The 25038-nt window shown below is 41.2% G+C and overlaps 2 protein-coding genes across 3 annotated transcripts; one reads left to right on the top strand and one right to left on the bottom strand.

The window, feature by feature from the left end:
- Positions 1 to 137: 137 nt before the first annotated feature.
- Positions 138 to 2835, bottom strand: RB195_009836 (uncharacterized protein; the record flags this gene model as incomplete). Of its 2 annotated transcripts, XM_064190567.1 has the most annotated exons (4): positions 138 to 269; positions 1358 to 1464; positions 1511 to 2104; positions 2796 to 2835. In XM_064190567.1, 4 exons carry the CDS (start codon positions 2833 to 2835, stop codon positions 138 to 140), a joined length of 873 nt encoding a protein of 290 aa, XP_064048149.1. The 2 variants fall into 2 exon arrangements, with proteins under 2 accessions (XP_064048149.1, XP_064048150.1); XM_064190566.1 differs by lacking the exons at positions 138 to 269; positions 1358 to 1464; positions 2796 to 2835 and adding exons at positions 2247 to 2336; positions 2418 to 2448 and having other exon boundaries at positions 1491 to 2104.
- Positions 2836 to 8191: 5356 nt separating this feature from the next.
- Positions 8192 to 24278, top strand: RB195_009835 (uncharacterized protein; the record flags this gene model as incomplete). Its single annotated transcript, XM_064190565.1, has 18 exons — positions 8192 to 8585; positions 8642 to 8721; positions 8876 to 9043; positions 10664 to 10817; positions 11331 to 11400; positions 13471 to 14313; positions 15533 to 15698; positions 15973 to 16164; positions 16343 to 16471; positions 17413 to 17588; positions 17958 to 18153; positions 19028 to 19201; positions 22506 to 22621; positions 22964 to 23123; positions 23185 to 23354; positions 23563 to 23721; positions 23784 to 23868; positions 24234 to 24278. 18 exons carry the CDS (start codon positions 8192 to 8194, stop codon positions 24276 to 24278), a joined length of 3477 nt encoding a protein of 1158 aa, XP_064048148.1.
- Positions 24279 to 25038: the final 760 nt, after the last annotated feature.

Here is a 25038-nt window from a genome sequence, read left to right as displayed (position 1 = left end):
CAAAAACAGAGCGCTGAAAGAACTGTCGAGTCAAACAGATGGGCACAAAGATATTGGTCCGTCAGTTGGTCCGTTTCTTCCCTGACAGGTGCGAATGCTGCCCATGCTGCTCTCATCCTTGTATTCACTTCTTTCTTCTAATCGTTTTCCATGTTCATAGAACGTCCAAGATATACGTATGAAGTTTCCACGATTTGGGAGCCTTCAAGTTGTGCTCCTCCGTCCTCACAGTAGGCGTTCTTCATGAACTGAGTCTTCTCCAATGCAGCCTTGAAAAGCTTCGAAGATATAGTATCGCCTTGTCGTACCCTCTTCCCAATGGGTATGGTGAGGGAGCGGTGGAAAACCTTATTTTAATGGTGCATCGATCGTGGCAGTTAGCTAATGTCCTCACATACGACGCGTCCACTCTTTGATCGACCAGCGCTGACAGTACTGCATTCGTTTCCACGCTGTGTAAGGCTTTCTCATAGCCGAAGGTTAGAACAAGGGGCAGGAGGTACTCCCGGCAAAACTCTATGACCCTCGACATTATCTGGATGTGGTCAATCAGCTGAACCCTTGAAGGAATCCAGCTTGTTCTTGAGGCTGGGCTTCATGCAGCGTCCTAGATATACGCGTGAGGATGATCTTAGTGAATACCTTGTATAACACGCTCAGCATATCGAAGGGTAGTTCCGAAAATCTTCTCGGTCACCTTTCTTATGGATAAGAATGGTATTCCACTGGTCTGGGACCCTTTCCTTCTAAATGTAGAACATCATATGTGCCGCTAAGATTACATGAAGTGGATGACCACCAGAACGAAGAAAGTCTGCTAATATAAAATCAGGTCCGGGGGCTGTACCAGGTTTCATGCTCTTGATAGCGACTCGCTCTTCCGAAGGGAGAATCCGTGGTGGAGCTTCACCAGTGGGGATGATCAGGCTTGACACAGGAGTTGATGAACGGAAAAGAAGAGTAGAACCTCTCCGTAATGATTTCCATCTCACGACGAGAAGAACTGCGAATCCCGTCTTTGCTCAGCAAGGGTGAATATTATATTCGCGGAGATGCCTGCGGCACTTCTTTAGACTCGTTCTTTCTTATGCTGCTTTTAGAATCCTCTTCTGCCTGTATTTCGAAAAATCCTTCTGCAACGCTTTTCTGCAACTAGTGTTTGCTACTAACCTCTCAATGTGCGATGGGAATCGGATCAAGCTTCAAAGTCCTTCTTCTTTCCAACAATTCCTTTGTGGTCTTCAAAATTCGATCCAAGTCTGTCGTGTGCAACTTCGAGCCACGTTCAGCACAGGCTCGTAATGCTCTGCTCAGCATCTCGTATCCATGTTTGTGTCCTGTTCGATGTACCAGTCACCTTGAGACAAGGAGTCCTCGAGTAGCAATCGTCGTAGACGACTTCTTTTCTCATTCGTTGCCGAAAGCAGATGTTCTTTTCCATCGTGTGGCTACGTCGTATTTTCGCTAGAAGGAGATGATGATCAGAACCACTACAAAAGGATGGTGCTACCGAGACGTCGAGAAGACACCTCCTTCCGTTGGTGAGTATGTGGTCGATCTCCGCACGTGATTGGGCGATTCCCATGTCCACCGACGATAATCTTTCTTAATGAAAAGAGAGTTCCTATAAAAGAGGCGAGCGGCGGACAACAGCCCGGAGCGACGAATGCCATTTTCATTCCGGTCCCTAGTCCAAATCTTCCGATCCTGTACTCCTCTTCTATAGTCTTTTCTAGTTTTGCGTTAAAGTCTTGGACAAGAGAGACAAGGTAGGACTTCTCGTTGCGGATCATTTCCTCCAGCTCCTCGTGAAACTCGTCCATTTCGGATTCATCAGCTGCTGATGTTGGTGAGTAGCAGTTGATGATGCTGATGGGTCTTTGGCGCAGAGAGCCGAGGCGAAGAATGACCAGACGAGGTGACAAGATCTCGTGAGAACCGACAAGATGGGCGACAGATGGGTGCACAACAAAAGCAACACCGCCTACATTTCGCGACGGAACATTCTCTACACGAATGATGAGTGTACCATCATTCACCTGTCGTACGTCGCTTCTTCTGCACTTGGTCTCCTGCAGAGCAATCACATGAAACTTCTGACGCTCTGCAGAAAGAGAAGAGAAAAGGCATGCAGGTCAGCGTCTGTGGACACTATTTTCGCGCTGTAAGCACACAGTCTGAGACAGTCTCCATGGCGAGTCGTGCGTTTGTCGCCTTGTTCCAGAATCAATGACGTCCTGAGCAACCTGAGATTTGATCGCCTCTCACGATCGTCATACCGTCCGACGTCTGAGACGGCAGGGCCCAGTGTGCAGGGTACTGAGGCAGTGAATATGCTGAAGTGACAAAAAGACTTTCCCCATACTAAGCACCCCTGCCCCGGCGAGCTTAGCTTTCACCACAGGTGGTCGCCCAACCTATATGGATAACGGAGCCACCTTGCGACATTTAACTAAAACGGTGGAGAATCTTAGCAGTGGTTTCCTCTTAGCTAGGCATCCTATTCGGAGAAGTCGGAACCTCGGATTTGTCGAACTCCTCGGCTTGGGATACCCTGCCGGAGGACGAACCTCTGCTGCCCATCGCAGTTCCAGAGTTCCAGAGTCAGCTCTACTATGAGACAGTAAACCGACAGTAAATCTTAAGTTCTGAACTCATATATTTTTATTCTACATAAAACATTTATTACATGAAATAAAAGGAAGTTGTGGGAAAAAGTACAAAAGTTCTTCAAGGACACTTATTGTGAAAAGGGAGTACATCTTGAAGACTCCTAAACAGCACAAGATTCGCACCCTTAAGAAGAAGCTGCGGACAAATTGGAATTGCTGTCATGTCTAAAATGTTGTTTACTTCTACAGAGAATTTAAAAGATGTCATCTAGGACTTAACCTCCAGAGATCAATAAGGCGAGCTTCGAGATAACCGTGTTCTTAGTTCGTAACTGTGTTCGCAGAAAGCAGCGCTTAGGAACCTCACGATGTTATTAATTTATAATCAGGTCAAAATGACCTGAAGCTCGGTGCGGTAGCGTAAGCTGCTGCACAAGGAAGTGGTGAAGTTGGGCAGAGTTGATTCCAGCCAGTAGTTCCAGCGTGCCGCTTCGAGCGCAGCATTCTACGCAACTGCACTGAGCTTCAGGTCATTTTGACCCGACTATATCTAAAGATGCGTGACACCCACGAGGAAAACTGCAAAGAGTTATACTTATTTGATACTACTGATTGCTTATTTATTCACTACTTCTTTATTTGAACAGCAAAGACAAAAAGGGCAGCAACTCAGCCGAACATGATTCAACGATCTCGGTTTCGCCAACGTCATATTTTAGAGACATTTTGAATAAGATGCGGTAGGAAAACAGGCGAAAAGACGTGATCAGTGAGGGAACATCCTCTAAATATAATCTTCAAAGCGATAACGTGACAAAGTCGCCTCCTTGAAAGTCGCACTCTAGCCTTTCTTGACTTGTTCTTTCATTCATGGTCGGAACGTTTCTTGAAATTCTGTACTCAAGAACAATGCCACAACTAACTTCGCTCCTACGTTCGGAAGTAACCTCCTTCAGGGTTCTGCAGTGAATACAGTGTATGTATATTACAGTATATATACACTGTATTCACTATACCGTTTTTCTATATATATATATATATATATATATATATATATATATATATATATATATATATATATATATTGTGGGGTCATTCATGACATGAAACCCGGTGCAGTGCGCAAGCGCTTGCGTTCAAGGCGGCGCGGTGGAGATAGCGGTTGGAATCGAGGTGTGGACCATCGCAGACTGTAGCAGTGAACGCTGGTGGCAAAGCTTCCCACTCGATTTTCCGCACCGCTTCGAGCGCAACCGCTTACCCAACTGCATTATGCTTCATGTCGTTTTGACTCTACTATACATCTCTGGTGTTTTCACTTTCTCCGCTTGGGAAAGGGGCTCATGCCACACACTGCTCCCCAAGAATGCACCCTTTCAATGTAAGGATATACCTGTTGGTAGGGATTGAGCAGCCCTTCTAGGAAGGTGAAAGTTGTGCCGTTTTGAATGATTCTGCTCTTAACCAAAGTTATACACTTGTACACACGTTCAGTCCACAAGTCATTTAGTTTAACACGAGTTTGCTTCTGAATTAGAATCCTTTACTTTTCAGACTGAGAGTAAATTTTTGAGATGTTTTGACAACATCAGAAGGGACTATTACAAATCCGCACACATTCAATTTGTAGGCTCCACGGGAAAGTGATGGCCATTCGGTACCTCATCACGAGAGCCATCAAGATTTAGTCGATTCTCACCTTCGACGAAATACGAAACATTGTATGTCTATGATTTCTTTCAAAATTTCTCCAAGAGACAAACGGTTGAGTATCCTAGTTTTATTTGTTTAAACGTGCGATGGAATAAAGAAAGCATAAAGACGAGAAATAGAAACCATATAGTCAATGATAACTTTTGCAAAAAAATCTAACCAAAATCTGCTACTAGCTGATTATTCCTCTTTCATAGCAATTTGAGAATCATATAATTACTCACTACAGCGAAAACTAGTGGTGCCCCCGTCTGGTGGTGCAACCTTAAGATAACGGTTTATACATATTAAACTTTGTCGATTCTTTCAGACATGACGGACTGTCGCATTTCGCTGTTTACCTGTTATCTGTCCTAGTGAAAGGTTCCTAATCTAAGAGACAGCAAAATTGTGTTGTTGTATAAGAGGAAGGATCCACATGACGTCAGCAAGTGTTGCCATTAATATGGTAACTACCATTTTCGTCGACTTAAAGGCATCACCCCACGAATCTGAGGTGGTGCAGAATTCAGGTGGAGTATTCGTACACAGGATGGGAGACTACGGAGAGGGGGTGATTCCGTCCATTTCTTCCTAATTGCCGTAAAAAACGGCCTGGAAGATACGGCTTCATTCTTTTTTGCGCACCATTTTGTACAAGAGGTTCGATTGGAGCGCCCCAGTCCTGTGCGGCGCCGCATCTTCCGGACCGTTTTTTACGGCAATTAGGAAGAAATGGACGGAATCACCTCCCTCTCTGTAGTCTCCCATCGTGTGTACGAATACACCACCTGAAATCTGCACCTCCTCAGATTCGTGGAGTGATGCCTTTAAATAAGACCTTCGACTCAACTGAGGAGGAAGGTCCCACGGAAGCACTGGACAACGAAGGCGCTCCTCATTATATACTCATAACATTTCGCGCACCATTTTATAGGAACATCATCGACGTGAAGAAATGGGACAATCTCATTAAAATATTTAGTACAGATGGAATGGATAACTTCGGAGTGGAATTTGATGACACGCATGATATCGCTCTCATAACATCTAGCATCATCTAAGTTGGACAAATTCGACGCTCGAAACTTGTAGAACTTCTTTTCATCATTCCATCTTCAGCAGAATCTGCAAAAGACGATGTCTGCGAGAAATGGATAGGTCTCAGATACCGATTCCTCGTCGGAAAAGGAACATAGTGGGCGGACACGACCCTCCAAGCTGAGCAGGAGCAAACGAGAGGTATGGATAATTATATAAGAACATCCGGCTCCGTGCTCACCTATCAACACGACCCTGCTTCCTGCTTTGATCTCTGCTTCAGAAACCTTTGAGCTCCGCAAGCAGCAAAAAAAAATCCGGTGAGCGTCGCTGAACGTCCCATCGAAAGAGTGTTGCAGGGACTGTGCTGTTTCAAGCAAATGAAAGAGGGATTCGAAATTCTGTTCTACGTCGCTGATCGAAGATTATAAACCCCGCCACGTTTGTCAACCAAAGAAAGATAACGTTGTTCGGACACGCGATGCGTTTCAACGATAACCAGAGCCGTGATCGACTGGGTTCTACGGGATGATAAACACACTACAAACACCCCCGACCTGCTGGTCAGATATCTTGTTGGCGAATTACATCAAAGAAAGATTCAAATTGAAGTATAAGTGGTGCTCACTCGAGCAATTCGAAGTACAACGGAAATAGAGGTGATGCAAAAAGCCTTTCTCGAAGACAACATCGGGACCTATATTGGTCCTAGTTGAAGGCGACTCAGAATGAAGAATTTTAACAACACTATAACCTTGAGCTATCTTCTCTCGATGCATTCTTTGTTTCAGAAAATTAGGAACTAGGACACCCGCTGCTTGTAGCAGCGCAACAATATAGAAAGTATAGAAAACAATGACATCATGACTGTGTTTCGGAATGAGATGTGCTGGGGTGTGAAAGTAGAGCGTCCGCTATCCGAACTAGAGCAATTTTCACCACTGGAATTCCGCATTATCGTTTCTTGCCGAAGCATAGTCGGCTCGAAACGTCTTGGAGCTCGATGGAGTTACAGTAGGGTCAAAACGACATGAAGCACGGTGTAGTTGTGTAAGCCACGCGGTGAAGCATAGCGTTTCGTGGAGCATAGCGCAGTTGGTGATGGTCCAGCCCCGATTCCAACCGCTTTCTCCACTGCGCCGCCCCGAGCGTAGCCGCTTGTGTAAATGCACCGTGCCTAACGTCGTTCTGGTTCTACTATACATACGCGAAGGTGCGCGGTAAAGCCAGCGGCTGGAATCGAGGTGAGACCATCGCTTCACTTCACTTCATAGCTTCACTCGGACCGCACTAATGAATGGTGGTAGCGAGGTTCCTCCCCGATCCTGATCGCTACGTTTCACCGCACCGCTTTCTAGCACAGCCGCCTGCGCAAGTGCACAGAGCTTCATTCCGTTCTCACCCGACAATGTGTACCGTGTACGGGAGGATGGTGGCGGCCGCTACCATTCCCTTCTGCGCATTCACTATGTCGACCACAATGACAGCTTCAATCATAAAGAAAATTGCCGGTCCTTAGCCAAGGTAAGCAGAATAGGAGCCAAAGTATACTGGGGTTTTACAACCTCCGTATGTCTAGGGCATAAGCTTTCCTTGCCCCTCCCCGAATTTCTTGTTCTCTTTTTGATCACGAATAGAGAACAAACAAACGTGAAGAGCGCTCATAGCGGGTGTACCAAGAAAGCAATAAAGCAACATAATCAGATCTAATGGATGCATCAATTGTACTACAACAAGAACAGAATTATCCTCTTCGGGGAAAAAACGGCACAAAATCTTAAACACTTAATAAGCAAGGAAATGCAAGTAGAAATGATGAAAATACGAAACAAAAAAGTGTGGGTTTGGGAATTCCATCCCCACATGTCCTCTGCGCATTTCCTTCTGAACAAACACATGTTTCCCAACTGAAAGGCAAAGTATTGCGAAACTGACATAATGCGGAAACCGAGTGGGTAATATATAGTTCGGGGTTCAGATTACGAATATGAGTGTGGCCTCCCTCAGTTTCCCTTAGTCGGCCTAAAAACGGTATGGGAAACTGCGTTCTTTCCTACGATGTAAATTAAAACACGCTGCCTTCGCGCCTCATCTACGGACGAGCTGTCGAAAATCAATGGGTTCTCCTCACCAGCCTGTTCAAGTAAAACCAATGAATAGACTGAGCGGGACCGCTTTCATGCTGGTATTGTGCACGCCGAGCTATGTATTTCCCATGAAGTTTCCTCACTACGTCAATTTCATGACACACTGCTCTTAAGGATCTACGTTCGGATCATTCCTTTCACTGAGCAATAACGATGGAACTGCAGAATGACAAGGTAGCACACTCCGTACGAGGACATACCGCTACCTCAAACACGGATTTTTGACGCAGAGGTCGACAGAGCTTACTAATAGTCACCAGCAGAGTCACAGGTCCACAACGAACCAGTCCGGGATCGTTGCCTCCCGGTTCTCCGCGGATAAACAGCCTCTTTCCTTCACGTCAATCGTCCTCTCATAAGCGCAAACGTGGTGGATTAACTGCGCGCCAGCCGCACTGCGTAGCAGCCCTTTCAACGCGCGCAGCGGTGTGGGCCGCGTTCTATGCCTTGTGGAGATCCAAGCAATCGAAGCATGTCACCTTTCCTGTTACGCTCCGCCCTTCGTTGTAATTGTTTTACTTGTATAACTTGTTCGCTAGTGAGATAATCGTTTAGCTTATTTGATTGCGGTGAAATTTGGTCGGAATTGGTTGCTTCGCTTGGCGATAAACACGTTTTTTCCGCCTAACGCAAGTACAGGAGTTGTTTTGAGGTTTTGGACTGTCGCTGGGAGTAAGGAATCTGGATTGGAGGGGAGGTATGGCCGAGAGGCAGCCCATGCTCTCGTTTGCTAAGGTGGTCTCAGGCCAAACTAGCGAAACGAGTGTTGTTCAAGCACCCGTTCGTACCGCATCGCCTTCTCGTCCGATATCATCTGCGCAGAAGCCAGATCACAAGAATGAGAAAAAACATGAAAAGGGTGAACGCGTCGAGCGACCAGAGAAAAATGAGAAGCAAGAGAAACACGATAGGAGTTTCGGAAGTCGACGTCGCCCGCCAAAATACAGAGACCGCCATGAGAAACGAGGGAATAAGCCAGAACCTGTCAAAGAAGAAAAAGTGCTTTGTGTTGAAGAGGCCGCACCTCCCCAGGAGCCCGTAATGTTGGAGCCTGCCCCAATTCCTACAGTGAATGCGTGGTTCAGAAATAGAGGTAGGTTGTGATTCCTGATTAGGAAAAACAAGTTTTCCTATTTTTTTCTGCTCAAGGTTCAACAGACTCCAATCACGGTTTGGAATCAAGTTATGTTTCAAACGTAGAAGAAAATAAGCAAACAGAAGAAGTTGAGGTGAGCTGATATGCGCTTTCTCTTTTCAGCGCTCATTCTCTCAGTTACTTCAATGAATTGTCAATTTCTCAATGTTAGATGACGTTGATTGTTCTGTTTTGTAGAACAGCTGTTATTTTCATAGATTTCCATGCTTATTTTAATTTCTGCTCAGATAAAGGACGATAATCCAGTTTCTGCTGCGGTGGCACCAAGTGTGGACGTATCAAAGCCTAAAAATGTAGATCCGGAATGGCCTACACTAGATGCTGCGAAGCAGGACGATGTAGTTGCTAACGGGTCAGACTCCCGTCAGCATTCGCCAACTGCAGATTCGGTTAAGGTTGTTCATATTCACTTTTTGTCTCAAACTTTCTTTCTACACTCTTGTATTTGCTGAATATTGTAATACATTTAAAGTACATTTGAAGTTGAGATATTTCTTAACGCGACTGGCTAACACGCTAGGGGTCTCATAACTATAACAACGATAAGGCTACCACTCTCAACTACTGCTTGGACATTTCGAGAGTCATTTAGCAGTTTTATTGCTACCTGCTTAGTTCTTCATTGTGCAAAACATCTTCTCGGCCTTTCCGGTACTGCATCTTAAGCAATGCAGCTCTACATTCACTTTCTCCCTTTTTCAGCTTTAGAAACGGCCAATGGTCGCTGTGCGTATCGGACCTAGAGTAGTGTTGCACTATTTCATTCGTATAGAGATCATTATGAATCTGCATATTTTCTTGTTATTATCTTTATTGTTATCCTTTCATCATATAGAATATTCACTACAACATAGAATTGTGTGAGACTGGAAATCTTCCAAACAACGAAAGTCAACCTGGTAATTAGGTTTACTCTAGAGATGATGTACATACATCGGTTTTCCAATCCTCTCCATCCCACATTTGTCACATGTTTCGTGCAAGTACTCTTGGTTAAGAAAGTTAGGCGGAATTTCAACATAAGCAGCAAGTTGCTTTAAAAAAACTTACAAGAAACAAGTAGCACTCCATCATGTTTCTAACTTCATTGACCTAAACCTAAGATTTTGCAAAGTAGTTTTTTCAGCTACTTGACACTCTTTGAAATTATCTACTTATATTTATATTTCGATGTTTCCACAATCGAACAATTATTTCTAAGATAAGAACAAGATTGTTTTCCATTGCGTGATAATAGACATACTTTGCGTAACCTCCAAAGTTCCTTGCTGCAATTTGTACGTAATACCTTCATCTCAGGTTCGCTATGTTCCATGATATGCTGCCTTCATAGATTTTATTAGTGTAATTCATTTGCATTTTGTTTGGAATGACACATTCTATTTCGATTGATGCAAAGGTGAATCGTTTCCGTGCAAGGAATTTTTGTTTGGATTATTGTAAAATAGGACTATACTGTATTCACCTCCTAGTCTTGCATTACCTTCATAATTAAACAAGTTTTTTTTTGTTGGATATACTCATTTCACATAGAAAGCTATCTATCTATTCACAAGAGAAAAGTAGACTCGAAGTGCAATGTGACGCGAAATTCATCTAATCAAGACGGTATTTGGAAGCGAGACAACAACAGCGTAATAGCTTGTCTTTTGTAAAATTCTTTCGAATAGTGCTGTTTTTGCGTTCTCGCTTCCTTCTTTTAAAAAAAAAAAGGTTTTCGGCCCTTCTTTTCTACATATTAGAAATTGGTTGTTCGAAAACGTCGTTGCAGTTGTATGTTTCCTATGTATAAATTCAACCCTTAGCTGCATCCCTGAGATAAGTTAGAGTAAGTTGTTGGGCGTCTTTTCGGTTTTTTTTTTGGTTTTGTGTTATAATCTGTGAACGACTCAGTGATGACTTGAATGTACCGCTCTTTCAGGATCGCGATGTGAGTGTACGTTAGCAGTTTTCTAATGTGTATTGGTTGTAATGCTCCTCCATAACAACACTTAAATTTCAAATGTGTGTTTCAGGAGGATCAAGAATCCATAGGAAACGGTCAAAAGTCAGTGAAGGGTAAAAGCAACTGGAAGAAGATTGAAATCGATGTGGACTACGGCATTAAGAACAAAGCTTCTGGAACTTCCCGAGAAAAAATTGGCGCAAAAAAGGAAGAGAAGCCAAACGGTGCTGTATCTGCAAAACCTTTGAGTTCTCTTTTGATCTTCACTTTGTTTGCGTCCAGTTTTTAAAAACCTTTTCAGTTCTATGTAGCGCTAATATTATTTCGATTGTCATCATGAGTGGTTCGAATGTCGAAAATACTTATAAGTCTGGCGTTTTCTCATTCTATTTTTTCGTGTTTGATATTCCTTCTGGTGTTTTGCAGCACTTTTTACGTTCCTCTTGCAATACGATGTAATCTTTGCCTACTCCATTGAAGTTCGCACTTCAAGCATTTGTCCTACTTAATGATAACTTGCCGTTTTCAAGAGAATCCTCTTATTTTGAAATACGAGTATGGGCCAATTAGCAGTGTTTACGTGGTATTTTCAACATTCTCTTCTTCAGAAAACAAACTTTCTCAATCTGGTTATTTTATTTTGATGTTTATCGACTTCGCTTTCCCTTTCTTCAAATGTCCAGAGATTGATAGTTAGCAAAACTCTCAAAATGACTCAACTCAAGTTACTCTTCCAGGGAACGTTTTACGTGGGCATCCAACACCTGACTCTCCTGACGTCTGCTCAGCAGAAGAGACTGAAACCTGGTAGGTATCTTCAGATATTTTCGAATTCCTAATTCCTTCAGCTGGAGATTCTCAATTTACACACCATTTACTCTGCTTCTTTTATTTTCTTCTTTCTAAGCACGGTTAAATCTCTTTTGTTTTCCTGTGTTTTTTTTTTAATATTTTTCAGTCTTTGGTTAATCTCAAGTTAATTCTCGCATATTGTTATCATACTTTTTCTTCCTCTTTACACATATTTGTAGTTACCCTGAAACAAGTGAAGGAGAGATGGGAAGAAGAATTTGACTATGTAAAAATCTGACATCTAAATAGGGTGGATAGGAGGAATTAAGAATTAACAAGTAGCTGTTGAACCAACACAGAATGAAAGAATTTTGTTAGATGGTGCAAAATTCTAAATTTCTGGAAAATGGAAGGAAGTGGGCGACATTCCCACTTCTAAAATTGTTGTGGAGGTATATCAGTGTTTAAGAAAAATGTAAAGTTTGCAAACACTTCTGCGTTGGTCATGATTGCGGCCTACGCGCTTCCGGATCTTTCTGTTGTGCAGTTCCACTTTCGCTTATGAGTATTCCAATTTCTACGGTATGCAATATCCGTCGAAGACTAGACTAAAAGAATCAAGTGAACTGCTACGGATCATCCGCATGTTTCGCAGGCACCGAAAAGATTACATTTTTATGATAAGCATATAAAGTTTTTTTTTTGGAAGTGTAGAAGCATAATATGGTGGAGTAAAACTGTACACATGGTACATAAGTACTAAATAAAAAATATTCATGTATAGAGTTGTGTTGAGTAAGCGCTGTCATGTGGTAGTATTTCTGTCAGGTGCGTAAAATCGGGCGCTGGAACAGCGCTTACATATTGCGAAATAAGTGACTGGGGCACCTATTAGCAGTTTAGATTGCCGGAACTTTCCAGAAATGAATAGCTGTTTCGGAGCGTACAAAATGGTGACAAGAAGGGATAAGTGTTTTCATGGTAGAGGGGAAGAATTCAATCTACCTCAGTATTTGAACGGTTTATTTGAACGTATTCGCCTAAAATCAAAAGAAGGCATTGTCATACCTATCCTGCATTACTTATATACAAATTCTTTATCTAATTTATGGGACTCCGTTGAATACTTTCGTCTTTTCCTTTTCTCTCTGTTTTCTGTGAAACATACGTATGTTGTGGAGCAGTTCATATTTGGTTCTTTAGTCTAGTCCTCACTGCATATTGCATGCCGTAAAGATTGCAATACTTAAAACCACCTTTGATTTTCTGCACAAATTTTCAGTGGAACATCTCTCAGAAAATAGAAAGAAATAGAAAAAAAAATTCTCAGAAATAGGAACAGAACAAAATATTCTAATGCACCATTACGTTTCTTTGGGTGTAGCCACATAAAGTGAAATGACTGCCAAATCACTTTTCAAAACTTTGTATATCCCTGGTTCGATGTTTACTTTTTACCTTTTAATTTTTACATAGTACTTTTTTCATCTTCGTAGTTGGATTCTATATCGAGTCGTTTTTTTTTTCATTTCAAACATCTCTTTATGTTCTCCTTGTTCCTGTTTTTGATTATACTAGACCTCAGGCACTGAATGATAGCTGCTATCATGCTGCAGAATGTCATGCTTTGCTTGCCAGTAACTGTTTTGTGGTGCTACGCTCTACTTTGTCATATTTGCCCAGTCAAATAATCTCGTGAGCGCGAAACCTGACTCAACTACATATGTTTGATGCCTTCGTTCCAGCAATGATGAGAAGAAGGTGCAATGTGCTCTCATCGTCAGCTGGGGCTTGCTGCAGCTCCATAGCTCGCACGCGCCGTCTCTAACCTCCACATCCCACTGTTCTTTCCTTGGCCTTGCCATGTGTACCTCTTGTTTGCCTACACTATTTCTGACACTCTGTGCCTGTGCTTTGGTCCATCCGCAAATGCGACGCCTTTTCGAACTCCGGATCGATATTTCCTAGGTTTTTCGTGTTCCTTCCCAGTTTCGTTTGTCTTCTTTCAGTTCCTCTACTTTTTACTGTGAATTGGGCAGTTTTCAAACATGGTTTCCTAGCTTCATGCCGATTGTTATGTTTTAGGGTAATTGACAACACTACGAATGGTATTTATTACACACAAGGGAGCAACCAAGGCTGGAAAAAGAATTTGAGTGGCGAAGAATCGAGTGAGTCACAAATTGCTGGAACTGTTGGATCGATGTCTTCGCCAGACCTGTCTTCAACGCCCTCGAAGACGGCAACTCCGGCTGCTACAACTGTAAAGAAGCCCCTGTCGCCTCATAAGGAAGACAAGCCTCAACCTCTTGCAAACGGAAGTAACAGACTCTCTAGTGGATCCTCAAAAAGCATGCGTAGTGACATACGTAACGTGGGCACCAAATCCGACTACTGGCACAAAAACGCTGAAAGGCGAGACAGTGATAAACAGAGGGCATTTTATCAACGTAATGACAGGTATCAGTCCCGGAATCCTCATGCTCCTCCAAAACTGACTCCTGCACAGAGAAAGGCGCGTGGTCCACTTCCAGACTGGGAAGAAATCCAGGACGGAGAAGATAATTTCGACTATATGAATTTAATGGACTCGCAATACGCTCAGTACTATGCAATGTCATCCATTCCTCCGTTTGATGGTGTTGGAGGAATGGATCCGCAAGTGGCCAGTATGATGATACAGCAAGCGCAGCAGCATATGGCTGCATTCGGTTTCCGACCTGCCATACCGCTTATGCAGCCGCATATTGTGGCTCCTCCTGAGCCAGTCGGGGTCGCACCGCTTCTTAGCCCTCAAGGTGCTGTCCTTACTGCTGCAATTGGCGACTCTATCAACACTGCGATACCATTTGCGCCCATATATCCCACACAGCCTCCATTCGTTCCTCTTAATGACGAGACGTTGAAGGACTGCGTTCGCAAACAAATGTGAGTTTGTTTGTATCTCGGTTTTTTCTGTACTTTTCATAATGCGCTAATGTGTGCATGCTTATTTCACGTACAAATTACAATAATATCACTATTAACTGAATGGAGCGTAGTTTCAATAGTATTTTCTTGTAGCTTCCATTCTCTTTTCAGTGAATGGTTTTCCCTTCATAAAATTCACTATGGTTTTCATCTGAAATTAGAAGTAACCAGAAAGTACACCTTATTTTCCTGGTACTGTGTCGTGTAACCATCCTTAACTTCTGTTCTACAAAAATGTGTGGTCAAAATCCTTCTGCAGTTAACTGATGCAATTCTTCTTTTTGCAAAAATTACTTTGAATCACTGACTGTAGCGAAGAAATACAACAGGAGGATTTTGTATTTGAATTGTGCTTGGTTTATTGTTTAGTCATAATTCAGTAGTAGAGGTTTAACAAGAACTTTTCACCTTTGTTGGCTTTTCTGATTTCTAAAAATTAAATCTTTCACCATATGCTTATTTGTAGATGCAGAGCGTCTTCGTGTTTCCCCAGTGGATTACTATAGCGGAAATGGTGTGTAACAGAACATGTTCTTAGTTAACGTAACAGAACAAAGCATACATTCGATAGTCGGAGTCGGTGCTCCAGCCCCCTTTACTTTTTGGGCGACTGACGAAGGGACTTTCTTCACTTTTGGACGGTTGGTGGACGGATCCTCATCACTTGAGTTGCACCCCATGAGCGAGATCTCTTTCACCTGAGGAGGGTCCGACACCTCTCTATCGCACCTATAGAACAGTGTTTTTGAGATCTCGAAACGTTTCAAACATATTCCAAGAAAGTTTTTGAAAGAAAAAACTTAAAGCCATAGCGTAATTCGTTATTTCTGTATGCCTTCTGATCTGGCTGATCGTATTAGTCTGCTGTAACAATGAAGGACAGAACACTTGTTCTAGCGTTATACCTTTAAACATGTCGATGAATAATGATTTCACAAAAGAATCTAAGAAAACCTACGCTTTATACCTATCGCGTAGAAGAGTTACATGGCGTAGTAATAGATCTAAAAAACCTTTTAATATGGTACAGCAGTATCAAAATGGGCAGCGCCAAATTATACAGCTCATGCGGCTCATGGCTCCTCAGCTTTTTGTTTTATCTGAAATATATTCTCATATTAGATATTTTTCATTTAGTTTTTCTTTGAATATATATATATATCTACATTCTTTTCAGCGAATATTATTTCTCTGCTGACAACCTTCAAAAGGATTTCTTCTTACGACGCAAGATGAACGCAGAAGGATTTTTGCCAATCACTCTTATTGCCTCCTTTCCACGTGTGCGATCTCTCACCCAGGATCTCGCACTTATTTGTGAAGGATTACGCGATAGCGACAAGGTTATTCTAAACACCGTTACGAAAAGCATTATCATTGCTCTCCTTCTCATTAGAAAAAAACAGTTCAAACATCGCCCAAGTTGGACTAGTAGATAATCATTTTCGATCGCTGCGACTGCATTCTTGTGGCACAAGTAGAAGCCACAGATTTCAAATATCAATAAGGTAGCTCTCTTGATTCCATCAACATCATTAGAGCTAGTTTTAGTATCATATTTCGATCGATCATTCCTGATACTGCGTAAAACATTCACATGTCACTTGCATCATCTAGGTGGAACTGTCCGATGATGCGAACATGGTTCGCCCACGCTTGAATCCCACAGAGTGGCCCTTGACCCCAACTGTCCATCCCGCACAACCAACGACTAGCCAAACTGAGGGTTTGTCAACAGCGAACGTTGCGTCGGAAGAATCGACATTGGAAACCAAAGTTGATGAGAAGCTGGAACCGACGCCGAGCGCTGTAGGGCTATTTTTTCTAATCTGTTCTTTTGTTCAACTCATTCAACATATTTCTTTTTTGCATAGAATATGTTATTTTACATTCCTTAAAAAATTATTACGACTCTTTCATCACAAATTGTTTCTACTTAGAAACCTTTAATCCTTAGAAGCTATCAAAGCAGGAAAATTCTGTTAAGGAAAAAACAAGCCACTCATCGAATGACAATGCAACTGCTGCTAGACCGGAACCTTCTACTGTGGATAAAACTGCGCAACAGCAGAACAGAGCAGCTTCTCCCCCGAAACAGGCACCATCAGCAGAAGAGGTGTGTTTTTCTAAGTCTTCAGTGCAAAATGAAAACAACAGGTCTCTTTTCTACAATCTTCAGTGTTCTCGTTGTTTCTCCCTATGTTGTTATATGTTTGTAGCATTTCTTTCAATGCGTCTTTCAAAAATGCACATGAAAAGGAAGTGTTTCCGGAATGTTATATACTATGCGATAGATAATTTCTCTCTTCACAAAATAATCCTGTTCCGATTTCTTAATTTTATTAATTCTTGTTTTCCAGATCATTAAAGTGGAGTGTCAAATTGGCAAAACGATACATTTTCGACGTCTTCGTTTCTTGCAATTAATCACATTGATAAGGTCACTGAAGCCACTTGTAAGATTTCCGTTAGGCACGGATGGTATCGATAGAGACATAAAAAATTTCGAAATTTCCTTTAAGTTTCAAAAGAAAGGAAGAACAACTTGGAAAACAGCGAAAAACGGAAATAAAGAACATTGAAGAAATTAGCAAGAGGCGTAAAAGAACTATTGGACGATAGGAAGTTGTTGGAAACGATTTTTTGATTTTACCATTAACCCGCGACAATCTGATCCAGCGGTGTGAGATCCGCTTTCGAAAACAAATTCCCACTTTTTCCTAAGAAAAACGGCTTTCCAAGAATTGCTTCTTTTTACATGTTTAACACCAATCTGTGCTTAGCGACCTTATCGTGTTGAGTAAAAAAAATGATGGCGAAAATATCCATTCTGTCTAGTCGATGCTCCTCTCTACTAATAAAAAAACAGGAATCAATGAAATTAAAAAGTTCGAATGGATGCATCTTGTAGAGAGAAATTTTCTCTCGCATGATACAACATTATGGAAATACTTTCTATTTTCAAGTCACTTTTCATTTAAAAAAAATGCACGAGTTATTCTTCGACCTAATACCTTGGCAAGGTTATTCGATAGAATTATAAGCTGTATCTCTTAGGGATGGGAAGAAGTGAAACCGAAGAGAAAAGGAAAAGCTCGTGCCGAGAAGTCAAGCATAATGAAAGACGTGAGTGCAGAGCAGGATCTGGACTTTCAATTCGACAACGAACTCGAGACCAGCGCTGGTGGCGTGGATGCGCCGAAAAGAGAGAAACCGAAAAGCTTCCGCCTAAGGTAGTGTTTCAATCGAAGGTTTCCAGTAGCTCTTCAAAGATAATGCTGTGCAGTTGAGTGGAGTTAATTTTTGTTTTTGGCTTTGTACAGTCAAATTCGTCGTTCGTTATGAATGGTCATGTTTCTCAAAGATGAATCATGCATGAAAGGTTTCAGATTGTAGGTTGTGTTGCCAGTTCCGAACTGGAGAAATTAGAAAAAAAAGAGTAAAAAGAACGAAGATGAGTAAGGATACACTAACAAAACGGGAGCATCTTGAAATTTTGGAGTGACGATTGTTCAGTGACATTATGTGTTTACAGAAGTAGACGCAACTCATGTGATAGGACGATGTGTGCGTTATAACCAACTTCACTGCTTCCATTTCAGTGCCGAAACCTACGAAGAAATCGGGGACGACATTGTCAACAAGTTGATTATTATGACTCCCATGAAACGTACACTGGACAGAACTGGTGATTTCACAACGAGAGCGAAGCATCAAGCAGAATTTAATGAAGAGGTTGAAATTGGTCTACGTCGATATGAAGAGGAGCTGTGGAGTGCACCAGAGAAAGACGCTTCGGTCAGTCTTTTTTTAGTATGAGGACTGCCATATTTGTGTTTTTTTAACGTTGCCACGTGTAGTTGAAGCAATGTCAGGGATCCCAAAGGTGAGATGGATGATGAGATTTTTGAAAATAAGTCGATAACGTAAATTTATGTCACTGAATTAACGTTACTTTTTACATAAAGGACAGATTGTTCAACATTCTTTCAGTGTTTTGCTCTTAAAAGGAATCGTAACCTTGTTAGGCGCGGATTTCATTGCATTTTTAGCATACGATGCTTTATAGCGGTTTGTAAATTATCTGTTTATTTTGATACGGCTTATGTGTCGTTCAGTGTATTTATCCAGATCTTCGGGATAACGCTTGTTTCTCAATGATTACTCTCTTTAAACGATTGGACAATCTGACAAAATGGTGCACAAACAGATAAGCAAAGAGATTCAGTTTCTCGCTAATCCGAATCTCTGATTAGAAGCGGAACATGGTCTGCTTGCAGTCCTTGCTCGTATGTTTGGTGCGAATGTGAGGGTTAGTTGAAGCAAAACTGTTTTGTCAAACACCGGATCAGTTCAAGATATTTTGAGGAGTATCGTCAAAAGGCCGCCAGCAAATGTATCAGTTGCTCATATGTAACGGTGATACCCCTTGCCTTGTTTTGATTAATTATGGTTATTAAGGACTGAAGGAGGTCGCTGAATGAATGCAGGACATTCTGCAGCCTGCAAATGTTAGGCACTAATCTTGTTAAATTCGTTTCTTTTATTAGTAAAATATTGAAGGATAATTATATTCGTTATTTTTTTGTTCACCTCGATAACTACTTATTTTTCGAAACCTAACAATATTTGTTGTTTGTAAATGTGGTGGGTATGTGTCGTAGATTTCCAGGTGAAACCAAAAGTTTCAACAATAAACGAGGAGGAGTTTCGTTTACAAAGGGGCGAAGATGCAACACGGACGACTCAGGGACCTCCTCCTGAAATCCCTCTTAGCCAGCAGAATACGCCACCCCCATCTATTTGGACGCAAAAGGCGAAGGAGCGCTCGGGCCTCAGTGTTGTGGTATGTTAAGTCCATTTCGATTGTCTGTTCACTTCGCAAATTTGTGACTGCCGCGTTTCGGGTGCTTTTAAAATATTCCTAACTAGCAGTGGAACAACCGTGCAGTATACATTAGAAAAAAAATCCATCGTTCTAAGATTTGATCACGAACAGAACGATGATTATTCATTCGTTTCAAGAAGACTATTGCTCGAGGAAATTTTGGAGGTAGCATCAGTGTTAATAAAACCTCGTGTCGTTGTCACACATTCCGCTGACTTGAATTGAATTAGCTAAAATGCCGCAAATTCAAATATAATACTAGCCTAATAAATTTCCTGTAAAATTGGAACAAATGCATCAATTTTGACCGCTTAGACAGTTTACAACATTACTCTGGAGAGGGGATAGTGCTGTATAAGTTATACATCCCGGTTTTTTCTGAAACATTGATCTTTCTCGATGAAATTTGGCAAAATCGAGCTACTTTTATGCGAAACCAGCTAAATCTCTTGTATTAAACATAACAAATCTTCCGAATTCATGATAATCCACGTGAAGCATTTTGTAGCGGATACTATCTTCAAACTGACAATCGATTGTTAGGAAATGCGTTCAATGTGTATCCTGCACGGTAGTACTGCTTCCCCTTATTTTTCTGGTGAACAGCAGTTGGTCTACACATTTGGGTGTGCATTATATTTACTCAGAAGTGTCCATTATGTCGAAATGGATTATACATGCGTATCAATAACTTTTTTGTATAATCCAGATTTTTCTCTATTCAGTGTGCTCATATTTCCGAAGTGTTTAAGTCTGTGGAAGTTACTCACTTTTATACTTACATACTTACTTGATTCGTTCACTGATATTATCAGCGATGCGATTGCTCACTTCTTTGCCGAGGTCTGTTGTCCTTGAACACAGTTCTGCGCAATGTTCTCGATATACACTAAGAGTCCGCGTAGAATCCATCCATTCTTCGTCACTACACATCCTGCGAGATTTGATCTCACATGAGTTTCTTATCAACGCCGAGCTTGTCGATGTTTGAAAATTCAAGGTCATGAAGCAAAAGAATTGTTGCCAAATATTCCATTCTTCCTTTAGACATTAGAGCCATAAGTTTATTTGCTTGTATTATTTGCTGGACGATAGCACCTTTTTTCCAAATTTAGGTAACTTCCTAAATATGACTGTGCAAGTTGTGTAGCTCGTACTTGTCGAAAGCGTATGCTCAAATGCCCTACCGCGTCTAGTTCAAAGAGGGGCACAGCAAGCAGAGATAGAGATCAGATTTCTATACACACCCCAAAACAACAGATTTGTGATAACAGTTTGAAAAGTATGAAAGTACTCTTTAGTATTTCGAGGTCATTTTATAGATAGGTGTAGAAAGATATTTATTGTTATTACGCAAAAGGAAACTTCTGTCTCAAAAATATAAATTGGGGGCACACTCAAGCTGACAAATTGTTAGATAGGTGCTTGATTCATCGTTTCCTTTATGTTAGGCTGCCGGGGAGATACGTTTAATGACCTTAGGATATTTTTAAATGTTATAATTTGTAAGTATTAGTATTAGCATAGGTAACTGTTGCATCATGACTGGACTCCAGAGCTCCGATTTGTCGCATTGGCAAGATATGAACTTATCTCACTGATCACCAATCCAGCATCCGACCGCTGCTACAGGAAAACGTGACTTGCGACGCACTAACAAGTTAGCAGATTCAGTTGCCCAACAAAGTGTTGACCAATTCACGGCGTGGAAATTTCCATTGCTGGAAATAAGAATTTTTTTTTGTCAATTTTTTAAAGCTTCTGCTCTCCTTTGATGCAGCAAAATAAAGCCTGGCCGTATTCTTTAAAAATGTTCTCAAGGAATGCAGATATTTCCAGTGTTTAGATTTTGTGATTTTTTAAATTCCGCATATTACATGCATTATTCATAGTGTTTCATTCAATTCTGACTTCTAAGACACTATTGTACTGCTATTGTAGAGGTACTTGAATTGGAATTGTGGATTACGAACATCCGACAGTATTTGCCCCATTTTCAACTTTAAATGAGGCCGCATGATACTCGTAGATGTAATTATTTGAAACGAGCCATTACAAGAATTGAAAAATACGCTTCTTCTGCGTCAGAATGTTATTTTTTTTCTGCGGTTTTGTACTATAGAGGAAGAATTTGATGTTACTTGTTGGCTCTCCTTCCTCTGCTCTTCCCCAAGTGATTCGTAAGTAGCGTGTATACCATCATGATTTTGGATACCCGTTGAAGAAGCTAGAGCTTGTTCACTTCAAAAATGGCCTGTACCTTTTATTCGTACTCAACACACTACTTACGCAGATTTGAACTTTTTTGAAAACATCCCTTGATTAGAGATTTCTCAGACTACCTATCCGTTGTTATTGTTGTCAGCTGTGACATCATGCAGATTGGAATTCTGTGGGTTTAGGGGTTAGTTGCGTTTGGAAATAAACCATATTCAGTTAACCAGATACCTTCAAGTTTCACTCTTTATATGGAACTGTACGGTAAACCTATCCAGGAGTGTCCTTCCAGACAATTCTCGCTGCCTGCAGAGTTCCAGCAGCGCTGGTAAAACACGACAATACGTGTCTGAGAATCTTCGATGGCCCAAAAAGCGAGCAACGAAATCTTTAACGGACAGCTTTTGTATAGTCGAGTATGAATGACAGAAAGGTCGTTCTGTTTATAGCTTCATCATGCTATCTGCGGCAGCTGCAAACTCCTTTTGCAATTGCTGAGAAGCTTCTGCTTGATTTGTTGGGTCCGAGAACCTATTTTACCCGCGTTTATCGACAAAGGAAGAAGGGAAGATTGTACTGAGGTAGAGTGGTTTCGAACCAATCACTCGAGTGCAATCGCAATCGCAGAGAAACTTCTTACTACTGCACTTGTCCGATTGGGGAAAGAATCAGTGGAAATAAAAGGTAGCAGTGAAGATGGTCAAGTGGGTGAAGCATCAAAGTTAACTCACTCATAAGTCAATTTAGTGGCTTGTGAAGAACGAGCCAACCTAACAAAAAGAAGTGTAATTGAACTGCTTTATGTCAATATAATAATAAGCAGGTGATGTTGAGTGGATGGACGTTCTCTTTCCTTCTCTGTTATGTGGTGGCAGTTATTTTCGCTTGCATGTTTCATGTAAACTGATGGGATTCTTATTTGGGACGATATGTTAAGCTCTAAGAAAATTAGTGGATATTTGCGATTTTCTTGTTAGAGTGAGAAGAGTGACAAAAAAACGTAAGCAATGGTGCTCGTACTTTGTTAGAATTCTTCTCCTTCCAGCCGAAGAGTCCTATGCAGCGTCGTGAATCGACAGAGCAGAAAGTGCCTCGTTTCTATCCTGTGGAGAAGCCTGCAACAGTTATGGATGCGAAATCACCTAGGAAACAAAAGACAAGGTATTTTTATGTCACTGGATGCTTGATTCTCCTTGTATTAGTGACTGTGAATGAAAGTCAAAAATATTTTTTTTTTAAATCGTGTCTGTTATTCGTTTGAAAATGCAAACGGACAATTATTCACCCTCTTCGGTTCTTTTAATTCCATTTTGAACTGTAGTGGAAACTCATGTTACTAATAGGAGGCGCTCCTTTTCCAAGTGATATGAGAAGCTCCTTGTTCTTGTTTACATTTTTGTTTGATTTGGAATAAGTAAATATGGTTGCTTGTTTTCATAAATCGTAATTGTCTTTGTTATTAATCAAGTCTGTATTTAGGTTAAAAAGACTTCAAAATTTCAGACACAGTGCAAATCCTCCCGTAGAAATGCCTGTGGCTTGGGTGCTTGGGCGTGATGAAGTTCCTCCTCCTGCACCCGTAGGAATAGCAGCAAGCAGCAGTCAGATTCCTCCTGCCCATCCGTCTGTTTCTTTACTTCAAGAAAATAACTTCGTACAGAATGTAAGTTATGTTATATGTCGGTTTTGGGATTTTGTAATGTCGATTCTTTTTTCTTTGCTAGGTATACTCGAACTGGAGGCAATCATGCTTGAAACAACGGAAAAGCTTAGGTTACGACTGTGCTGAGATGAATACTTTGTATCGCTTTTGGTCATTTTTCTTGAGGGATAATTTCAATAGGAAAATGTATGAGGAATTTCGCCAACTAGCCCTCGAAGACGATGAGAAGGGGTAGGAAATATTATTGACATTGATGTTATTGATTGATTTGTTTAAAATTGATTAATTTTTTGTATTGATTGATTTGTTTCCTTGTCCTTATGTTCTCCTTAAACAGGGCGCGTTATTGCTAAGCTTTTTTTTCATTCTCTAATATAGCGCATGACGTACAAACATTAGCTATACTTCTAAAAGATTTTGATCAACATTTACTTTTCAGTTTCCGTTATGGTATAGAAGCGTTGTTCCGGTTCTATAGCTACGGCTTAGAAAAACGGTTTCGACCAGAGATTTACAAAAACTTTGTAAAAGATTGCATTATCGACGTGAAAAATGGACAACTGTATGGTTTGGAGAAATTCTGGGTGTTTATGAAACGGTTAGTCTAATAAAAATAGCTCAAATACACAGGCATGAACTTGCATAATTTCTGAATTGCAGGTGTAAGATTGCGAAACAGCTCGTCGTTGATCCATTTTTACAGAAAGAACTAGCTAAGTACAAAACGCCCGATGATTTTTACATTGTGAGTCTATGTTTTGTTTTGTATCTTATGTTGTAGACGGGTCAAGAGGACCCGAAGCTTGGCGCAATTGCGTAAACGGCTGCGGTGGAGTGGAGCGTAGCGGTTAAGATAGGAGGAACACTTGCAAGCACCACTCATCACTGCCTTGCGCGATGGTTCCACTTCGATCTCAATCCTCTGCTTCACAGCGCGTTTCGGACGCAGTCGCCTGCGCAATTCCACCGAGTTTCATGTCGTTTTAACTCGACTATACTACATAAATATGCTGGTTGTTTTAAACAAAAGCAGTTGTTTTTGTTTTCTCCATACAGCCAATTACGTACGAGCCTTCCTAGAATTTGTAGATGAATAAAACTGATTTGCAGACAAGTGCCGATGACAAAAAGAAAGTTGCTGCCGCGAAGAATTAGACTGGTACGCTTCAATGTGTTCACGTTCCATGATTTTTATGTTTTTCTCTGAACTGGTTATCTCAAAATAGTTCGTTGTTTTGCCTTTTATGGCGTTGTTACCCCGCGCTGGAGCTTTTCGTTGAGATGTTTAATTTTTGAACCTAAAGAGGGAAGTCCCACTATGTATACTGATTGATTATTTCGTTTTCCCTCGTTGGGTGTCCCTGTAACACATCCACATTAGTAGATGAATTGAATGGTGTAGCTGTCTAGAAAGCTCCCGGTTGGAAAAAAAACAGTTGTTCTCAAACGTTTGCTCCAATCACGTGGGGTTAAATAGTACCTCTTAGAAGGTCGTATTAGTTGTTCTGCTATGTGTTCGGTTTTCCTTTGTTGAAATTCCGTTGAAGTTTTTTCTTGTTGCTAACTTGAACTATGTTCACCTATATTTTCAATCTGCAGTTGATTTGGGGCTTCTTTTCTCTCCTTCTTCTCCATTTACTCTATTCCCCAAGTCGATGTCATTTTGCTCATGCAATCAGTCTCGGTTTTGTTGAATTCTTCCAAAGTTTAGCATAGATTTTCTATCATGAGTTACATCTATCGTTCACATAGCACACATTGTCCATTTTCTTTGGTTTCATTTATTTTTTTCCTGCGATATTAGAGACAAAAAACCCCAAAAAAATCTTTATTAGAGATTGAATTGTATTTCTATGTACGCGATGTTTTTATACTTTCGTTTTGAATAAATACACGCTTCGACGAAATAGCGAAG

This window comes from Necator americanus, chromosome III (genome assembly GCF_031761385.1).
Source record: "Necator americanus strain Aroian chromosome III, whole genome shotgun sequence".
NCBI classification, from domain to species: domain Eukaryota; kingdom Metazoa; phylum Nematoda; class Chromadorea; order Rhabditida; family Ancylostomatidae; genus Necator; species Necator americanus.
Note: the sequence above shows the minus strand (reverse complement) of the source record. Positions and strands in the feature narration are given on the sequence as shown.